A 21,250-nucleotide genomic window follows, 5' to 3' on the forward strand; every position below is an offset into this window, starting at 1 on the left:
ACTGAATGGCTATCATAGTGCCATCCTTTCTGATCATCATCATTAGCAAAACTTAATTCCTTTAATGATAATAATAATAAAAGTTAATGAGTTTCAATACGCCTAATGTATATTTTCCTCTCTCTCTCTCTCTCTCTCTCTCTCTCTCTCTCTCTCTCTCTCTCTCTCTCTCTCTCTCTCTCTCTCCTGGAAAAATGATTTCGAATGCCGGTAATGCAAGTTAATGTGTTTGCCGTTTGAGCGAATTCTAATGTGATGAATATGTGTTTTGGATCCGATGATTTTTCCAGATTCCACATCCTGGAAAAGGAATTTTACACGCATTAATGTTTGCATTCATTTTTTTTTAATATGGAGAAAGTGTCATTAAAGAAATAAAAAATCTTTGAGCACGACGGGTACAACCCTTCAGCACGACGGGTATGGCCATTGAGCACGAAGGGTACGACCCTTGAGCACGACGGGTATGGCCATTGAGCACGAAGGGTATGGCCCTTGAGCACAAAGGGTATGGCCCTTGAGCACGAAGGGTATGGCCCTTGAGCACGACGGGTACAACCCTTGAGCACGACGGATACAACCCTTCAGCACGACGGGTATGGCCCTTGAGCACGAAGGGTACGACCCTTGAGCACGACGGGTATGGCCCTTGAGCACGACGGGTATGGCCCTTGAGCACGAAAGGTATGGCCCTTGAACACGAAGGGTATGGCCCTTGAGCACGAAGGGTACAACCCTTGAGCACGACGGGCACGATCTTTGAGCACGACGGTATGGCCCTTGAGGACAGCGGATAGACCTTGTGCACAACGGTTTGACGACCCTTGAGCACGACGGTACTACTTTTGTGCAGAGCAGCTACGACCCTTGATTTCTTAATTCCTCGAGAGGAAGAAGGAAAGAAGGAAATAAGATAACCAGACAATTCGTCTACAACTGAAGCTTTACCGCTGCGAAAAAAAAAAAACGAACTAATAAATTTTGGAAAACAAGAGACGGAAGACAGGAAGAGTGACGAAAACAACATGATAAAAACACTTCTAATAACTACACATGGAGGGCCAGAGCAGAGTAGATCTGACACACCCACAGAAGGGAGGCGCCGTTGCAAAGGCAAGACCTCCCGAAGTACAGACGAACTGAAAGGCGCTTTCTGCTCTTGTTCTATGTGCTTCATGACCATGTCTGCGCGCCTCCTGATCTTGTTTGTGCGCATCTACTCCTGCTATAGCGGATTCCCTGTTTGCTGTTTTCGCGTCTTCGCCGTTTTCTACACAGTGCTACTGCGATGAGGACAACCATCGTAAGCATTAAGATGCGAACATGCATGACAACCAGTTGCTTGAGCGTATGTAAATCTGGTTTACATACAAACTATGAGATTATACACACCTTCACTGCATTCCGTTTACGAACATGATAAGCTTGTCAGTGACCAGGTAAATGTTAAGACTCGACTATATTAACACTGCGAACACAACAATACAACACCTCTCAGTACGCACGACTCTGACTCAAACGGATCCACGAAGAATTTAGGTTCGTTTCCTCCCCTAAGCGTCGCCTGTCCCGTCTCCGTCCCTTCCAATCCTGCTAACAGCCGAGGAAAGTCGTATAGGTTTCAAGACACAATAGACTCGAGGCCGGCGGACAAACAGCGGAGGACGATAAGGCCCCGTGATCGCGTTAAACCCTCTCGTCCCACCCACCACCGACCAACACCTGCTTGCGGAAACAAACGCTGGTCGGCGAGGAGGGAGGGAGGGAAGAGGGGGAGGGAGGGAGGGAGGGAGGGCCAGCCGTTTCCTCCGGGCGGCGGGCGGGCGGCCGGCTCGAAGCCTCCACGCTCCAGTTGAGCTGCTGGTACAGCTGCGGTAAGCTGTAAGCTGCTTACCGCTGCATATGCAGCAGGTGGGTGATTTATGAGCCTCATTATTATTAAGAGAGCTCTAGCGGATTTGCGTATAAGGGAATGGATGGAAAAACACGTTCGCTGGAACCCGATTTGCCCGGCAAAATATGGACGAGATTTGTGGCGCGTTGAAAATCCTGGTATGACTAGTTTTGATGGGAAAAATATGAATGTTTCTGCTTGTCTCGCCATCTTAGGCAAGCGTGCTGGCGTAGCCATGCAGGGAGGGAGGGTGGGCAGAAAATGCCAGGGGAGGCAGGATGATCATGCAGACACTGACCCATATTTTAGCTGGAAAGCAATTAAGCTGTAGAACCCCAATGATTTACGTAAAGCCATTAGGACAACCTAGATGTCGTCAGAAGTTAACTCTGGCACACCAGATAGTTATGTCGACAGAGAAGCGGCATGTCGCGTGCACACACACACACACACACACACACACACACACATACACACACGCACATACACACACATCTTCAATATATAAGGAGAAACATCATCAGGATCATGAGTATCGTATGGCTCAAGGTCGTCCAATACTTCGTCTGTGTCTCTTTCTAGCAATTTCAATGCTGTGTCAGACCTCATCCCTACTTCACTTCACAGTTGTTGCTGGTATCATGTCTCAAACTGTGAATATACTTTCGAACACGTCACTCTGTTCCTCGCATATCTTTACATCATCCTCTACAACCCTTCCCACGGAATCTTTCATCCTGATTTGCTCTTCTTTAGCCGACAATCAACTCCTGAATTTGTGGAAAATTTTTGGATTATCTCTAGCGTTTTCCACAATGTCCTTTTAAAAGTTTTTCTGCTTCTTTGCCTTGCTTTACTCTTCGCTTGTTCTTACACCTTCCGACCACTGGCTGGCCGTAGTTGTACCTATAATTTCTCAAGAGGAGATCCCAAAGTTCTTTTGCTTTTCAACTTCTTCCTACACCTTCACGAACGTTCCATAACGGTGATCTGTATATACAATTACGGACCTCCAGTTCCTAATTCACGGTGCATTCGCAGACATTATTATCAATCCAACAGTCGCATCGCTTCTCTGAAGTAATTATGGGGCTGCTCTGTTCAATAGCCTCTTTCGATGTTTACTATCTTAATGCCTTTTGACTTCCCTCTCGTTCCTCGAACGGTCCATCTCCCGTTGAATTCCTCTTTGTCTGCAGGTTCCTCAGCCAGCTCAAGTCGCACCTCCAGACCACAGAACCATACTGAAGGTAATCCTTATTGGCCGCGCCCTTCTGTCTTCACTGTGTCTGTCAATTCTCTTTATCTCATACACTGCATCGGGCTTGCCTGTGTGGCAGCTTCCCTATCCTCTCCTCTTTGACAGGAATATGATCTTCAGCCCAAGAATCATCAACGGCTCATGTTTATTTACCTATTCGTTTCGGTGTTACCACCCTCCCAGCTAAGACCTGTGGTCATGCTTCATCTGCCTCCGTTTCAGTTTTCTTTTGTCCAAAGCCTCATCTTTTACGCCAACATACACCGAGCCTGAATACATCAAACTTTTTTCTTTTAAACCTTCCATCGAACAAACCATACCCTTCCCTAATTGTTCTGTCTTTAACAGTGTATATATTACCCCTCTCTATGGCTTCACTTAATGATTTACCATGTCGCTCTGCTCCAATAACCCCAGAGATCTGTTCATCATCAATTAGTAACCTAGTGTTTTTTTTTTTTCTTCCCAGTCGTTCATCCCCAGAATATGCTCCTGTTTCCTGTCCCCTACTTGCAGCAGGCGAGGGTCTCTGTGTTATGGGCATCATCTGTTGTTGGTCTCTCTCAGGGACACCTAGAGAAGACCTTTTCTCTCTGTGTGACCTTTTCATAGTACTAGATGCATCACCTTTCCTTCGGCCAAGTTCCTTCACTCACTTCGATATTGCTCTCACACTTTCCGGTTATATCTCTTAGTTCCCAAACTTTCTCTTCCATTTAATGACACCTTCCTTGACCAGTGATTTGATTCTGTCGTCTTTTAGTTGCCTCATCTATTGTTTCATAACTAATGAACATGGATTTTTCTATTCCTGAAAGAAAAAAACATTTTCCCAACTGATTCATTCTTTCTGATGTATATTTTTTCTTCGTTTACTGAATAAGCATCAAGAGGATCCCCTTCCTCTAGCCTCCCAAAACACGAAGTCACAACCAAGTAATGACACCTCGCCTCACGCCACTTCTTAGCTAAATTCTCGCCTAGTCCGGCTCTAAGCTTGTAATATATGTGTTCTTAAATTTAAGTTTCAGTCTTAACACAGACGTGATGAAAATTGTAAGGCATACCTCTTCACTTCCCTTAGCCTCTCAAATGACACAGCCAACCTCATGTATCAAAGAGAAACAATTTAATCGCGAAAAATTCTTGGAATGGAACGAAACAATGACAGCTGGCACAGTTGACTATTAGAAATAAAAACCAATTTTTGCCTAATTCATTTACCATTTATTGTTTTCGTTTACTCAATAAACATTTTAATGTTTGGTGGTTGAAAAATGATGCTGTCGGCCTTAACGATCCAGGCAGCCTAGGGGCGTAAGCCCTGCATAATACTCCATACAGAAAGAGTAATCTCAACCACACACACACACACACACACACACACACACACACACACATGTATGTTCACTCAATCCAGCGCCTATGTCTCCCTCTTCTGTCGTAAACAACAATCAACGAATCAGATCGTTAAACCCGGCCACTGTGTACGAACCACCCTCGTTATAAACCGTGCTATCATCCTCAGTAGGAATACAGTCACTATCATCCCCTGCGAATATCGGAATTCGGGCCCCCATGTCATCCTCCGCGGGCATCTTGAGCTCCGCCCAAACCCCCATACTTATGCAGTAGCTACCCCCAGACCAACCTCACCCACGCACGCGCCTCGAAAGGTAACCCCGTCTGCCTACTCTCCCTCCCTCTTGAAAGGCCTTTGTCATTAATCTCATTATCTCTCCTTTACTCTGGTATCTTAGTATTCATTCCATTGAATACCATCTTTTTTTTGTTTGCCTGAAACTGGATTTGTGATTACGAAGTTCGATACGAACTATTTACCTCATTCTCTCCCTTCTTTTTTTTTTCCATTGTTTTTCTTATCATTTAACCCATCCTTCATTCAACCACTGTGAGCTGAAACGAGAAAATGCTTTCATTAAAGGAATGCATCTGGAGTCATAGTATGAATTAAGCCAATGCCAACACCAATTTCAAGATAGCAAAATCCGCACCAAGGACTTGGTCATCCTTGTCTTATTACCAGCCGGAGGAATCAGAGCCGGGAACCTAAGGGGGTTATCTCAAATGAACTCCCAGTAAAGGGTGCACATGTTTATATACATTTGACCCATGCTACGTGTATACGTGGGAACTGAGCTAGTGGTGTGGATAGATAGACAGACAGAAGACAGATGAATAGATACCAAACAGGAAGCCTGACAGACAGAAATTTACGTATACACAATGACAGACAAATACATACGGTTAAACAAACAAATACAGCTAAAAAGAGAGATTAGTAAACACAGATAAACAGATGAACAGAGAGATAATATGAGAGACAGCCATAGAAATATAAGTTAGACAGACGGACTGACAGACAGATACATAAATATAGACAGATAGATTTACATAAACAGAATGATAGACAGTTAGACAGATGGGTGGAATCAAACCAACGCTCTATCCGTGTTCCTGCCTGACTATCCCCATCCCGGCCGAGCTGGTCGCCCCGGCAAAGCCTCTCCGTATCCGCTCTGACCCGCGCGGGTCCATTTCTACAACTGGCCAGCATCAAATATTAATGGCCGGTGCCAGACGAAAGAAAAAGCTCATACCTCTCTCTTCCAGGAAGACGAACGGGCGATTTTGCCTCAATTTAAGCTCCCTGTCTCCATCGACTAGCTAAATACGACCTTAAATACAATGAGGCATAGGTACCTTACTGCCCCGAAACCGCCGACGGACAATTCAGGTTAAAAACCAGCCTTCCGCTCGAGCGTCAGAGATGCGTGAATCCCGTGCTGGTGATTATAAGGTATCGGATCCCAAGGGGGACTCACTTAATGCGGCTGAGCAGAGACAAAAGGGATCCAATCCGATGACGGTGGACATTTCGTGTGGTCAGTCGAAACAAAAGGGATCGGAATCGTCAAATCCTACGTCCAATCGCAATGTCAGGAGGATTGTAGTGGATTTGGTTCGTATCAGAGCCATCAATCAAAATGGACTCCGGTAGCCTCTAAGCAGATCGGAGGAACTCGCTTGTGCAACCGAAATGATTATTTATGGATGTCGGGAAAATGCATGTGGGACAAGAAGTTCGCTTGTTTGGAGTGCGTGAATACTGTAATTGTGTTGTGGTTACCAGTACACACACACACACACACACACACACACACACACACACAGCAACAACCTAAGTAACTAAGTAAGTTAAGAACATCAAGAAAGAAATTGCATAATGCTTCGGTCAAGAGCCAGAGGGCGCATAAACACACGCACACACTCAAAAGACGCCGACCCCAAATACAATGTGAATAAGATAATCACGAAATAATCATCTTTAATAATCCATAAAGTAATCGTATTGTCTTTCATAATCGCTGCTACTGTTATCGGAATCAAAGATACTTATAATCTTTCTCGTAAGATCATGTCGGTAATATGGCGGTCTGGACGTAACAGAGAACTATGTAGCGATCTCTCTCTCTCTCTCTCTCTCTCTCTCTCTCTCTCTCTCTCTCTCTCTCTCTCTCGTCGTGAACATCATGGTAAAGAGTTCTGAATATCTCCCAAATCACTGTCACGGTTGTTGGTTCCTTCTGCACGACGCTGACGACCCTGCGATAAGTGTGGTTTGGTCTGCGTAAATCTAGATCAGATTTGCACTGACCATCATGGCCAAGGACCGTGACCGTGGTCCTCGATGGGTGGGGGTGGGTCTTATTCCGCCGCCGTGCTCAAAACGTTAATTAACACATCACTTGCATCAGCACCACGACGATCACCACCACCAGGGCTGGTCGGCGAGGCGGGCTCCATGCACTCCCCGCTCTTGCGTACAATACTGAGTGCTTTTGCGGATCTCACTTAACACCCTTGATGGACTCCACGAAATTCACTTATTTATTGATGCGGTTTGGACGCCCACGTCGCCACGAAACATCATTCATTTATTTTTTTTCCCCTCTTCGTTACTTTACGTGATTTGTGTGGTTTTATGATCGGGGTAAAACCTTTTACCTGTGTGTATTATAACGTGTCTTGATAAGAACTATTTATCATTGGCTGTCCGGTGTGATTCTGTCGTTAAACACTGTTAATGTTGTTGAGTATTGCCATGACTGCCTGTTTCCTCGTCAGTGCTGAACGACAGATGACACATGCTTCGAGATTCGGAAATAAGGACTTCGAATAAGTCTATCTTACGAATACGAATAATGTCGGCATACATCACCTTAACTTAGACTATTGCTGTACAATGCTTTGAACACATATCAAATAACTAAATACCGTGTTGCGCTTTGGGCCCGAACAAACCGGAACCACTGTATTTGTAATAATATTAGGTAGTGGATTGTGGAAACCACTAAATGGAGCCACTATGTCCCTTAACCATATGCCGCTGTGGACTTCAATGCCATCATAAGAGGACATGCACTTGAACGACTTGAGCACGACGGTACGACCCTGAAGCACGACGGTACGATCCTTGAGCACGACGGTACGACCCTTGAGTACGACACGACGACCTAGGGGAAACGATGACGGTACGCTACTTCGGAATAAAGATCCGGCGTTTGACCTGACCAGTAAGAGTCAGGTCAAAGACGAGACCATCGTACCAAAAGGGCCCTACCGTTATACCCAAGGGTCGTACCATCACACTAAAGGGTCGCACCGTCATACTTAAGGGTGTCATCATCATACTGAAGGTGTCGTTCCGTCATACTCAAAGGTCGTACCATCATACCCAAGAGTCGTACAGTCATATTCAAGGGTCATTCTGTCATACTCAATGGTCGTGCCGTCATACTGAAGGGTCGTACCGTCATAGTGAAGGGTCGCATCATCATCCTGAGGGGTCGTACCACCAAGCTCAAGGGTCGTACCCTCGTGCTCAAGACGTAATAAACAGTCCATCCATTAAGAAGACTGTATCTATAGTCATCGAAAACACAGTTTCATTACAATTTCCTGCAATAAATCTACGAAAAAGAAAATGTCCTTTTCAGCCTAAATGAAACAAAAACATTAACAGAAAACTGTTAACTTCAAAAAACAAAAGAAAATGACAAGCAGTCGAAAAGTACGAAAACATCCCCTCTCTTTACTGTACATATGGGTCAACAAATGACACTATCAATGAAAAAGTAATGCAACTCCGAGGGGTGGATGAACAGCTAGGTTCACTGTGGGCCGACTGTCAAAACCAGCATTGCAACCTGTGCGCTCGATCCTTGGCGGCCCATGAATGCGTCACGGTCAGGAACGCTAACAGATACACTAATGGAGGCGGTATCATATTGAATCATAATAATCTGTTCACTAACCAGTATCTATCTATCGTTACCTATGTATCTATTTACCTGCACTCTCATACGTTTGTACAGATATCTAATCATTTTTTGTTGTGGTCAAATTAGGATTGGACAAGCGAACTACACAAGTTTCCTTCTCCAATCTTTTCAGGAAAATGTTGAACGAAAATCATGGCTGTTGTCATTTCCTGTGAAATCATACTAGTGGTCACAGGAGAAGTGGATGCCTCACAGATGGAGTCTCATTACAGCTGGGATGCTCAGGCAAGCAACTCAAAGCACCCGTGCACGTTTTCTCTCCATTCTGCTCACTAAAACTACTGAAATCCACCGCAGTGAATGTCGTATGAAAACTATACAGCGATACTGTGGTGGTCTTCAGCTGAGGACGACATGAGACTCAATGTTCATCTCGTCATTATGATGTTCTACATCCCCAACAATAATGTCAATACTACTTCTTTCTTTCCATGGGCTCGCCTTTCCCCACCTTAGCCAGGTAGCGTCAGGATGCGAGGATTTGAAGATGGAAAGAAAAATAAAAAAAAAAAAATCCTGGCTTCGCTTCCTCTTCCACTTCCAGAACGATATATTAAAGGTGGGGAGGATAACCAGGCTTCGCTAACCCCGCTTTTAAACGCCAGTATTCTTTCTTCCCTATCTTTAGGGAATAATAATGATAATAATAATAATAATAATAATAATAATAATAATAATAATAATAATAATAACAATAATGATAATAATAATAATAATAATGATAATAATAATAATGATAATAATAATGATAATGATAATAATAATAAACTTTCAGGACGCGTTGGTAAGGCGGCTTCCAGAAAAAGACAGGGGACCGTCCTGCCGGCCGGCCGGCGCCCTCGGCTTATGAAAACGTCCTGCAGGTGCGCACGGCATAACCCAAGAAGATCCCGGACGTCCGCGCGTCCCACGTAAGTAAGACTGTTTTACGCTGGGCCGGAGGGAACCCACTATTAAAGTGAAAGACGCAAGGCGCTTAGCGAAACCTCTGCGGACATGAGCGGACAATCTCAGTCTTACCACAAGACCCAAGTTCAGAGGAACAGCTCTTTCGGGTATGTGTTTTGCAACGATGCGAGAGACTGTTGCAGTTCAACAGTCTTCTGGTGAACTATACATAAAGACGGGGGAAATATGTCTGAACTAACACACACACACACACACACACACACATCAAACTCTCACAGGAACACACAACAATAATTACAAAACATGAATCAACACATGGTAAATGCAGACAACAAACAGTAAGTTGAAAAAGTATATCACAGCAGAGAATGTTCAAGAGACGGGGCCCCACGAGTGTTGAACTCCCTCCTCGTATAGTCCAAATAGGTAATCTCTCTCTCTCTCTCTCTCTCTCTCTCTCTCTCTCTCTCTCTCTCTCTCTCTCTCTCTCTCTCTCTCTCTCACACACACACACACACACACACACACACACACTTCTCAGGCACCCCTTACCTCCTTCATTCTGCATACTCGCCCCTTTCTTTATGACTTACATATATATACAAATGCTCCTCTACTTACGATGGGGTTACGTTCCGATAAACCCAGAGTAAACTGAAAATGTCGCAAGTCGAAAACACATTTAATGCTGTACATGAAACCTACCGAACATCATTGCTTAGCCTATCCTACCTCAAACGTTCTCAGAGCACTTACATTATCATATAGTTGAACAAAATCATCTAACACAAAGCCTGTTATATAATAAAGTATTGAAAAAATGGTTGTATGGGTACTCACCATTAACATACACAGCTGAAAGCACACTGGGCATGAAGAATGTTTGAAGCACATAAGATTACGATTAATTGCAAGATGATGAGGATGCTACATCGACAAGGTCATCACTTTCTCATCTAATGAGGCTAGGGAATAGCTGGGGCATCAACATTTATTGATGGTTGAGATTTCTTCAGGAAGATCTCAAGCGTTAACTGAACACATTATTTATTCTTTTCATTATACATTTCTCGATAAAAAGCAAGAACATCCCTGTATCTGCCAGTCAGTTCTTGTGAATCTCCCGTAACTGACGTCTGGTAACAACAAACGCCTCCACCCTTCTTTGCTATGAACTTTCTTGGTGCCTCGGGTATAACTTCATGACGGGCAATTATCTTCAATTTCATCTCACCAGAGGCAGGGAACACGGACGGACGTTTTGTAAACATGATGGGATGCAAAAACACAAAACAGCATCACCAGAGAGCATCGTACCGCATATCGCTAGCCCGGGGAAAGATCAAAATTCGAAGTACAGTTTCTACTGAATGCGTATCGCTTTCGCACCATCGTAAAGGAAAAAAAAAAATCGTGTGGTGGCATGAAATATTAAAAAAACAAAAAAAAAGATACTTCCCAGGAAGCAAGTTCTCCAGAAAAGCAAGCAGAAGATCGATTACGAGGCAAAGAAAAATGAATGGCCACGAAGATTCGGAATACCCAGTAAGCTAATACCCTGGTCACGGGAGGTGCTCGAAGCAAACGCTATATACCTCTATTCGATAATAAACGAATCCAAAGCCTATCATGTACTCTCTGCCGTCCTTACTACACCGAACCAGTGAAAGCGAAACAAAAATAAATGTTGAAGATTAGAAAAGGTACATCCGTCAAGCTCTCTGATTATATATGGAAATGTATGCACAAATTCATCGCTTACGTAGCTCTCATGTTGAACATATCATCATTGATCGAGTGACATATATGTCTGATACATGTACAAATATATTCAAATCACATAATACAAAATATAGAACAAAATGGAAAATTCTAGTGGTTTAACGAGGCAAAAATTCTAATGAATATATATCAGAAGTTAGCTAATGCTTACAGCCCAGACAGTGCAAACTGCTTCTGAATACACAGCTCTTGGTGACAAAACACCGAGAATGAAATGATTGGACCAAAGTGAGTATGTAGACTGGGGAGCGGGTTTATGTTAATAGGACGCAAGTTGAGAGGGGTGGTAAAAATATAACTTCAGGGATATTATGAGACAGCAGTTCATGACCCAGTATCATTAATCTTACAATTATATGTTAATAATCATAGTTTATCATCATTATCATTTTTATTATTATCCATCTGGCTATATATGAAATACATGCGTATTGCAAATCTGTCATCATTGACTTAAGAAGACTATTTCATAATTCACAGAATCTTTTTCGAAAAATATATTAGGAGAATCTAAGGTGTGTACACAGGAGTCTTACCAATATCATCAGCACACCAACTGCGACCTAACCTGAAACTTATTTCAAGTTGAACTTTCGGTTCCAGTACCAGGTTTCGTAGTGATAAACTAACCAGTCTGTTACTAAGTAAAGCTCACTAACCAAGACTTTCATTGGCTAGACTTTGCATAACTCAAAGCCTAACTTACCACGATCTGAATAATGTATGAAAGCCTATGAAATCACACTCTAGAGTACATATGATAAACCTAAACAAGCTTACAAAATCTACGCATTGCATAAACGTTTTATCCTACCGTCTTTGTCTATCTAATAATTAGCTTTACGATAAGAACGGTCCTAATTCACTTTACCGTTAGGTTATCCTGATATGATAACCAAGGAAGATGGTTTCATAACCTATGATAATAAAGATGATGACAAAAAACATAGTACTTATCATCATTTGAGGGGCATGGATTCGTTACATGTAGCAGATCCCTATTTCCCCCGCAGCGATCACTTACAAGAATGTTAGGTAAAGTTTCTTGGGCTGGTGTAGGTTGTCTTACGTAAAATCACAGATGAAAATGATATCTCAAACCAAATTAACCCTCACGCCATGCCCATGTGTGCAAATACGTAATCAAACAAACCGAAGGCTACACGACACGTGCCTCAATACTTACTGTTTTTTTGTCGAAATGGTCCATCTTGGAGTTAAGTGAGTAACTAAATTCTTCTACAAATTCCAATCCGTGTGAGAAACCAAGTCTCGAGTAATGGACTTGACATCTTACTTTCAGACTCGTCTATAGCTAGTGCATCACTACATCGTAAAAACATTGTTAATTAATCTTATCACAGCACACAGTATTCTTTTTTGTCATCACTTTAAGGCCTCTCATATTCATAAGTAATTTTACCACTACATTCCTTAATTCAGTGTTTGTTAACAATACTTTCTAATAAGTTTTTCTCGGGAAAACGTCGAGTACACTAATCGTAAACAAAACTCACATGGCTGACACAGTTGCCACTTCGAGACAATTTTCCTTCATCTCCGAACCAGTGAAACCTTCGGCAAGTGCTTCGAAGTAGAATCCAAGCCTCACGACGTCATCTTTGTCTTCACTGACACCTGATAGGAAGTATTTGAATGAAATACCAGGTCATAAGTGCCCGTAAAATATATATATAATTAGTCCTCTCGATATCATCTTAGCATAAATAAGTCAAATCAATATCTAAGTTTCTGTTCGTCTAGTATTCAATTTGCGGAAGGAATTTCTAATGTTTAATTTTGAGGATTTTTTTTATAAATATTTCTGAATTTTGCCAAACAGGTGCCATTATCTGATTTTGGCAATGTTTTTCAAATCCTATAAAAACAGTTATTGATTTGTTGTCGTCTGCCTCCTTAATTTTCACCGATGTTGGTTAGTCTCAGGAAGGCAGACTCTCATTCAGTAAGTGTTCCTTCGGTTGCTTTCTAGGTTTTGACCATTGACATAAAAGGGAAAGCACCAGAAATATTTGGTGCTGGCCCCTCCCCTAAGGCGGACGCATGAAAGCGAAGATCCGGTCGAAATCCTCCTTTCTACAAATGTTTAGAACAAAACACAGCTTCGTTTGAAGGTGTGAAAACCTTTCTTGCAGAGTAAGAGCCACCCACTTGCTCTGCATCTCCTCAATTTTGGGGAAATTCAGAAGAAATTTTAGAGATCTTATGTATCATCATCTCGTTTGACAGCCAAAAAGATAATCTAAATACTTAATTGATAAGGTTATTTCGAGGGAAAGTTTAGTGTTCTAGCAAAAAAGAATAGTTTTTCAAAAGAATATTCACTGGTGTCTTAGATGTGGCTATTTGTTCAAGCTCTGCGTAGGATGTTGGTTAAGTCAAAGTACATTGCCATGGAACAGATGGTCGAAGATTGCTTTGCTGCAGGTAGAGAAATTCATGGATTTATTGCGAAGTAAAAGTTACGAATGTCTTACATGGATACAGTAGGGTTACAGTATCTTATCAAGGGCATACATACTGCAGTTCTGCCAGGGTTAGATAGACTAATACGGATTATAAGCTAGGCTGTTTGCATTCAGCAAGTTATACATATTGCAATCCTGCAATCGTAAGACAGAATACTGACAGGCAAAAACTCAAGTTACGATCTTGATTTATTATGCTGTTTTCTTGCGTTAGAGGTAGGATGCATTTCCTGATAGGTACAATCCATAACCAAGTACTGCCATGGTATCTTAGATAGGCTACAGAAACGATTTCCAGTCCTACATGTGACACTGATGGAACAGGAAAGTTCCGTGCTCTCAGCAAACAATCCTAAACATTGCTATGTCAGAGATAGGCTACACTTCCAATATACACCGATATATGTATGTTATTGGATTTAATGGTCTGTTGCCCCACCGGTCAGCTGGGTTACTGGTCTGTTCCGGCTACCCTACAAATACTTACGCTCTAACGGAAGTTGACTGAAATCCATTGCCATGACTATTGACAGGCTAAACTGCATATTGCTGAGCCGTAATATATAGCCTGACTAACCTCGATTGCCATGGTGCAAATGCTGTAAGCTTTCGGCATGTAGTTGTGACATGTAGGTTTGCCTTGCTTTCATGTTACATATATGATACACTTTGGCAAGATTTTATTTGTTGCAGCTGATTTTTTTTATTGTTCGTTCAATGAGTTCAACATCCTCTGATGCAGTGTCGATCTTGGTGCAAAAGACGCTCCTAATTGTCATCCTGTTATCAAAAAGCTAAAACAAACGACAGTATTTAAGATAAAATGGGATGTATTTCTGGCTGCCGATGAAAAGTTATGGTGCTGAGTTCTCTCTTTGAAAACACCGTCAGTCATGGCCTTGTGGTTCTGTTATAATAGAAGCAATGGGTCTGTCTTTATCTGACGGGTTCTTCGATCGGTTTCTTAGGATTAGGATCCGATAATTGAGTAGTATGTGGTTATGACTCCAGGATGTTATATTTTGAAGGTTGAGGTTTAATTATCCGGGTCTTGCGTTAATAATACCGGAAGTTGAGATTATGTTCTAACATCAATGACTCGTCATTGGAAAGTATCTCTTTCCGTAATCAAACGAGAACTAATTTCAGACTTCATAATCAAATATCTTGGTTTTGATAATTGGTCATTTCCATCGTATTTTCGTAATTCTTCATGATGATTAATAAAAGTCCTCAAGATACCATCGTACCTGTTGCTTGAATTACAAAGAGATCTGAACTGTATGATTAGACTTTATGTTTCTAATCCACAAACCTAAGTTTTTTGTTTGGTGGGAAACGGATCAGGCGATTTAACCCGAAGTAGCGTCAGTTTTCATAGTCGCTATCACAATCACAGAATTGAAAAGAAACAAAACTTCGTAAAGTTATGTGAAAAGTATTCAGAAAATAAAACTACTTATGAATTTTGTACTCGTATGTATGGACACAGGATAAAAATCAAAGTAAATTATTGGTGTGGATTTCAGTTTGAGGCAGCAGAGGGCAACACCAACTTCGTCGAGTCGCCAACAACAAACACCATAAGACGTGGGCTGGTATGAGCTGCTGATTGTTACAGGATCAGTTTCATGTGAGTACGTGTGTATCAAAGTTCGCAAGATAGTCTTTATAGAGTAATGAAATATACTAACAGCAAGTTTGAAGTCATAGTGCCAGATGAAAAGGTAATTATTTACGTTGGGGACGTACTGATTGTAATCGTATTAGGACAATATCCTCCCTGGTCAACTACCCAGGTATACAGTGTTATGACGTATAGGTTATAGGCTAAGTAACAATGTAATCTTTATATATCTATTCGATATACATATTGGGAATAATTGGAAGGGAGAAATGTTTGAACGAAATTCTGACAACGGATCTCGATTATCGAAGAAAGACAGGAGTTTGTTTAATTTTTTAAATCCTCATCATCTATAGCATTAACTGTAAGAAAGGTTAGCTTAAGGTATGATTATGGTTTTACAAAGTGCCAGCTTTCTTGAAACCTAACCTAACCATTCATTCTCTGAGGAGCTCACTGCAGGTGAAGGCATGTTAAATAACAAATCAACTGGTTTGATTTTCATCAATATTGACATGTTAGATCTCCGCATTCCTGAGCAGAGTTTTCATGCCAAATACGCTAACAGGTTTTTCTTTTTGATGTGTACCCAAGCGTAGCATTTGAAAATTCTCCTTCATATACATTCTTATTTCATTTGATAAACTGATTTTGATAATATTGGCAAACTCGCTTGTTTACTGATGGGTGTACGATATCAGCTTTGTATCTTTGATCGATATTCCATAAAGAAATGTCACGAGTTTTCGTAGTGAAACTGATATCGTTTGATGAAAATGCGGACAGAATTTGAGATGGAATGTTAAGAAAAGTCATGAAAATATAACACTTACAGTACTGATTTATGATTGGGCACGTTGCTTGAAGTATACCATTAAAAGAATATTCGAGTATCATTTAGGGATAGTCCTTTACAATGAAAAGGATGATAGAAATGAAAGTTTGTGTAGTGTTATATAATTTCGTGAATATGATTACTTGTGCCGTACTGGGAACGCCCCATATCCTAAAAGTTCTCTGATATTTGGCAACTTTTTAAACTTTAAGGTATGTATTTATGTGCTTGTTTGTTGTTGTGTATGTTCATGAGTGTGTGTGTGTGTGTGTGTGTGTGTGTGTGTGTGTGTGTGTGATTCATGCGTGTACCACTGTGCTTGTATATCAAAAATGAAAAACATTTGATAATGCTATGTTTGTTGGCATTTGGACGCCCCAGCTGATGTTTGTGTAGAAGCATTTGTTATCAAAATGAATTGCTTGTGTTTGCCAACACCAGAGTTCCGCATTTCCACATGCTAATTCACAAGTGATCAACACATTTTCTTTTTAAAGGGGAAACCAAATACAAACCGCAGTAGCTTTATACTTTTTTCATTGTCTGTATAACTTGCAGTATAATTCAGAGTACAATTCATTTTCATTACGATGGTGTCTAGCGATATATTTCATTTAGTATGCAAGGGCTCATGTGATATTACATAGTAAGAAGTAATATGTCCAGTATTCTTTTCTTTTTTCATTTTCTGAAGTGAACAGACTTGTTTAGAACCTGTACAAAGTATACTTAATGTTCACTTTGAAAGTTGTTGGTAGTTTCTGTAGATAGTTTGAAAGAATTTTAGGTTTAGGAAGTATAGTCTGTCAGTTTGTGTCCAGAAATAAGCTTGGCTTGAAAGAAAAGCAGTAGCCATCCTATATATATATATATATATATATATATATATATATATATATATATATATATATATATATATATATATTATCCCTGGGGATAGGGGAGAAAGAATACTTCCCACGTATTCCCTGCGTGTCGTAGAAGGCGACTAAAAGGGAAGGGAGCGGGTGGCTGGAAATCCTCCCCTCTTTTTTTTTTTTTTTTCCAAAGGAAGGAGCAGAGAGGGGGGCCAGGTGAGGATATTCCCTCAAAGGCCTAGTCCTCTGTTCTTAACGCTACCTCGCTGAGGCGGGAAATGGCGAATAGTATGAAAGAAAGATATATATATATATATATATATATATATATATATATATATATATATATATATATATATATCAGAATGCATTGCAGCGTTAATAAGAAATCAAATGTCTAGGCATTTCATTTAGATGATGAGTCTTTTTTAAGAATAAATGGCTTGAACATAATCATGAATTATGTATTTCAAAGCATCATCTTTTACTTTTTTTCGATATTTTAAGGTGACTTATCTTCCAATCTAGTCTACCAATGGAGTGTAGCAAAGGATAAGAGGGTTATTTAAAGACAGCATAATTTAAAACATTTAATAATCAGTTTTCAGATAATTTGACATTTAGGCTAATGATATGTACATTGATCTTGGTAAATTATAGATTCTATTGGCACTATCCAAAATCAGACTGGAAATAATTCAGTGTTAAAGTTATTGATTACTGTTTCACGAATTACGGATATCAGATGGGTCACTCGAAAACAGATATGCTTTTTTTTTTTATGTCATTGGCGCTAGTTTCTGTCAGAATGCTTGTAGGATCCTTGATCAAAACGAAGCGGAGGAAGTCAGTGTCCATTCCGTCGGAAATCAATATATATAACTTTGAGGAGGAAAAAAAAAATCACTAGGAAGCAATAAATAGATATATCAAGTATTTACACTTTACACCCATAATTTGTACAGCGTCGTCATCATCATCACTAGGGAGGTGAAGAACACTAATGGCAACATAAATAGCTAATAACACCGAATCACTTTTTTTTTGGTAACTCCCAAGACGAAGATTACACACACACACACACACGCACACACACACACACACACACATCCATTCGGCGAGTTCTGAAACACTGAAAACGCGCGCCTTAGGGCCCCACTGGTCCGTTCTCATTGGCCTGGCGCTGTGCATTCAGCGTTCCGATTGGTCGGCAATTGTCTCCGGTGCACGTGCCGTGACTTGGCGATCAGGTCGCTTTCAACCCGAATGGTTCTCTTGTCAAGGTCGGGAGTAGTTTGAGATGCGTGGTTGACACGTCTTCGCCTGGTGGTTCCTCGCATAGTTTGGGAAGGAGAGAGACGTGGGTGGTATGGGGAGGGAAAGAACGAGGGTTGATGGTAGTGGGGGAGGGGTTCATGGGAAACGAGGGGATTAGATATATATATTAAACACATTCACGCTTTGCGCTGTTCGAACACCAGCTACAGTGGTGTTGGCTGAGGGGAGGCTGGGGTGAGTGGAAGCAAGAGTTAAAAGAGTTATGGGTTAGCGAAGGTTGGGATGAAGGTAGATGAGGTATGGATCTGGTATGAGGAGGATCTGAGATGAGAGAAGGGAAGAGGTGAGGGGTGACGTCGGGCTGGGGCGAGGGGAGACGGGCAAGAGGTAGGGAAGAGATATGCCTCATTCTGGCTAGCCAGACATCACCATGAGCTAGAGGCACAAGGGATTACCTTAAGTCTGGGAGGTGCAGCGTACTGGAGGTTGCAGTTGCGGGGCGGGGGGAGTTTGGGGAGGTGTGGGGTAACCTCTACACGAGGGAAGAGAGGGTGGGTCTGACGGGCGTGGGCGCCTGTACGGTGGTGGAGTAGGTGGAGGTGACGGGTGGGTAGTATAGGGAGTAGGGAGGCAGGGCGGACTGTGGTGGGAGGGATGTGGGCGGCGGGGGCGGCGCGGGTGGGGTGTGGGCGGCCTCAGCCGAGGAGGAGCCGTCGTGGTACAGGATGGGGACTCGGACGAGGCGCTGGGCAGCGTGCGCCATATTGGCGGCCTCCAGCTCAGCGGCCAGCTGCCGCTTCCACTTGTTGCGTCGGTTCTGGAACCAGATCTTGACCTGCGTCTCCGTCAGGTGAAGGGAAGCGGCCAGCCCCGCCCGTTCCGACGACGACAGGTACCGCTTCATGTCGAACGTGCTCTCCAGCTGAAACACCTGCGACCGCGAGAACACCGTTCGAGTCTTTTTCTTACGCCGCTTGCGGTCCTCGTCCGCCTCGTCGCCCGCCCCACCGCCCGCGGCGGACGACGACCCGCCGCTGCCGCCCACCATGGCCGCAGCCTCAGCGTCCGTCATCCGCTGGTCGTCCTTGGAGGGCGAGGGCGGCGTAGGCGGTGGCGAGGGGGATCGAGGTAAGGGCGAGGGTGAGCGGGAACGGACCACCTCGACGGGCGCCTCGCTCAGGGGACTCCCCGGACCACCTTGGCTTGGCGACCCTGCAACATACACAGACAATAAGATTATCACCATTTATCATACGAATATCATATTCTGCGGATAGAAATGGGAGTGTCACACACACACGTTCTCAGTCTGGCTACAGCTGTTGAAGTGTTCATAATAATGATAATTAATAATTAATAATAATAATAATGATAATGGTGATAAGATAATACTATAGATTATCATTATTATTATTATCATTATTATTATTATTATTATTATTATTATTATTATTATTATCATCATTATTATTATTATCAAAGAGACTAGGCCCTACGAGTGTAAACTTTACATTTAATGCGCAAATAGGTAATCACACACATGCACTCCGTGTAGAACTACCTACCCATTCATTAATTATAGGTCATCAGAAAAGGGTGATTACACACGCGCTTACTGCGGGTATACCAGGAAATATTCCTCACTGCTGTTCAGTTCTTCAACAGGATAAAGATACTTCTGAGACAATAAGGAAGGTATGGTGATAGCGCAAGAATCACTAGCATAAAAAATGCTGCCATTGAAAGATGAAGTTAGTGCTGAATAGAAAATGTAATAGGTGCACAGAAAATGGAATTGACCAAACCATCTCTTAATTCCTTTGGATTTGCACCCCCCTCCCACCCTTCTCCCATCTTCCCCATCTCTTCACTCTCATTCCCTACATCCCCATTTACCATCGTTCTTCCCCTCCATGATCCTGAGCTCTAAAGAAAGTAAGAATGAAAAGGAAAACGTAATATGGTTAATAGAAAATGCGATGAGAAAAATACTCTGTGCCTCATGATTCCTTTCCCCATTTCACATTCTCATCCGCCTTTCCCTTTTCTCGTATACCCTGTCTGTCCATTTATTACCCCTTCCTCCCCCTTCTCTTCATTGCCCACCCAACCTTTTTGTAGTGAAGTGTAGCGGTGCGGACAATAGCTGTGGTCACCATTATCTACCAACATAGGAGCAGCCCCCCCCCCCCCCCCCCCCACACACACACACACACACACACACACACACACACACACACACACACACACACTTGCTCTCTTCCCGTCCGCGCAGCGTTGTGGAACGTTACTTTTCCTTCGGCGTCACTGAGCGGAGGAGCACTGCCAGGTCCTGAGAGCACCTGCGTTACGTGTAGCGCTTATAAGAGCAACGTTGGAGAGACTTGAGGAGCACCTCGCTTAATCACAGAGAATCCGCGGGGCTTAAGAAACACAAGTGGACGTTACTGAGACTTAAGGAGCACTCTTTGGACGCCTGTGACTTAGGAAAGATTTTCAAAGCACCAATTGACTCGGAGGGATTCTTAATAGAACTTCTGGAGTGCCGAGGGGACGCCATGAAAAAGAAAAAACTTTGGATTTCCAATCAATCCTTAGAGCATGAGGGTTACATACCTCAGCTCAGTTTTACGGCTCCTGGCTACGCGAGCCTGACTTTTTTTTTTTTAAAGAATAAGGCAAAAGCTGGGACATCATACCCGAGGGTCGTACCGTCGTGCTCAGGGGTCATACTGTCGAGCTCAAAGGTCGTACCGTCGTGCTCAAGGGTCGCACCGTCGTGCTCAAGGGTCATACCGTCGTGCTCAATGATCATACCGTCATGCTCAATGATCATACCGTCGTGCTCAATGATCATACCGTCGTGCTCAAGGGTCGTACCGTCGTCCTCAGGGGTCATAACGTCGTCCTCAAGGGTTGTACCGTCGTGATCAAGGGTCATACTGTCGTGCT

General features: G+C 42.6%; 1 protein-coding gene across 1 annotated transcript in view; it reads right to left on the reverse strand.

Annotated features, from left to right (window-relative positions):
• Positions 1-17,597: 17,597 nt before the first annotated feature.
• LOC139766916 (uncharacterized) overlaps positions 17,598-21,250 on the reverse strand; it is a 30,702-nt gene continuing 27,049 nt past the window's right edge. The window contains exon 3 of the mRNA XM_071695951.1: positions 17,598-19,510. Within this exon, the coding sequence (XP_071552052.1) occupies positions 18,831-19,510 (680 nt within the window). The 3' untranslated portion in view covers positions 17,598-18,830. The remainder of the gene's footprint in view (positions 19,511-21,250) is intronic.

The sequence above is a fragment of the Panulirus ornatus genome, chromosome 58 (genome assembly GCF_036320965.1).
Source record: "Panulirus ornatus isolate Po-2019 chromosome 58, ASM3632096v1, whole genome shotgun sequence".
NCBI classification, from domain to species: domain Eukaryota; kingdom Metazoa; phylum Arthropoda; class Malacostraca; order Decapoda; family Palinuridae; genus Panulirus; species Panulirus ornatus.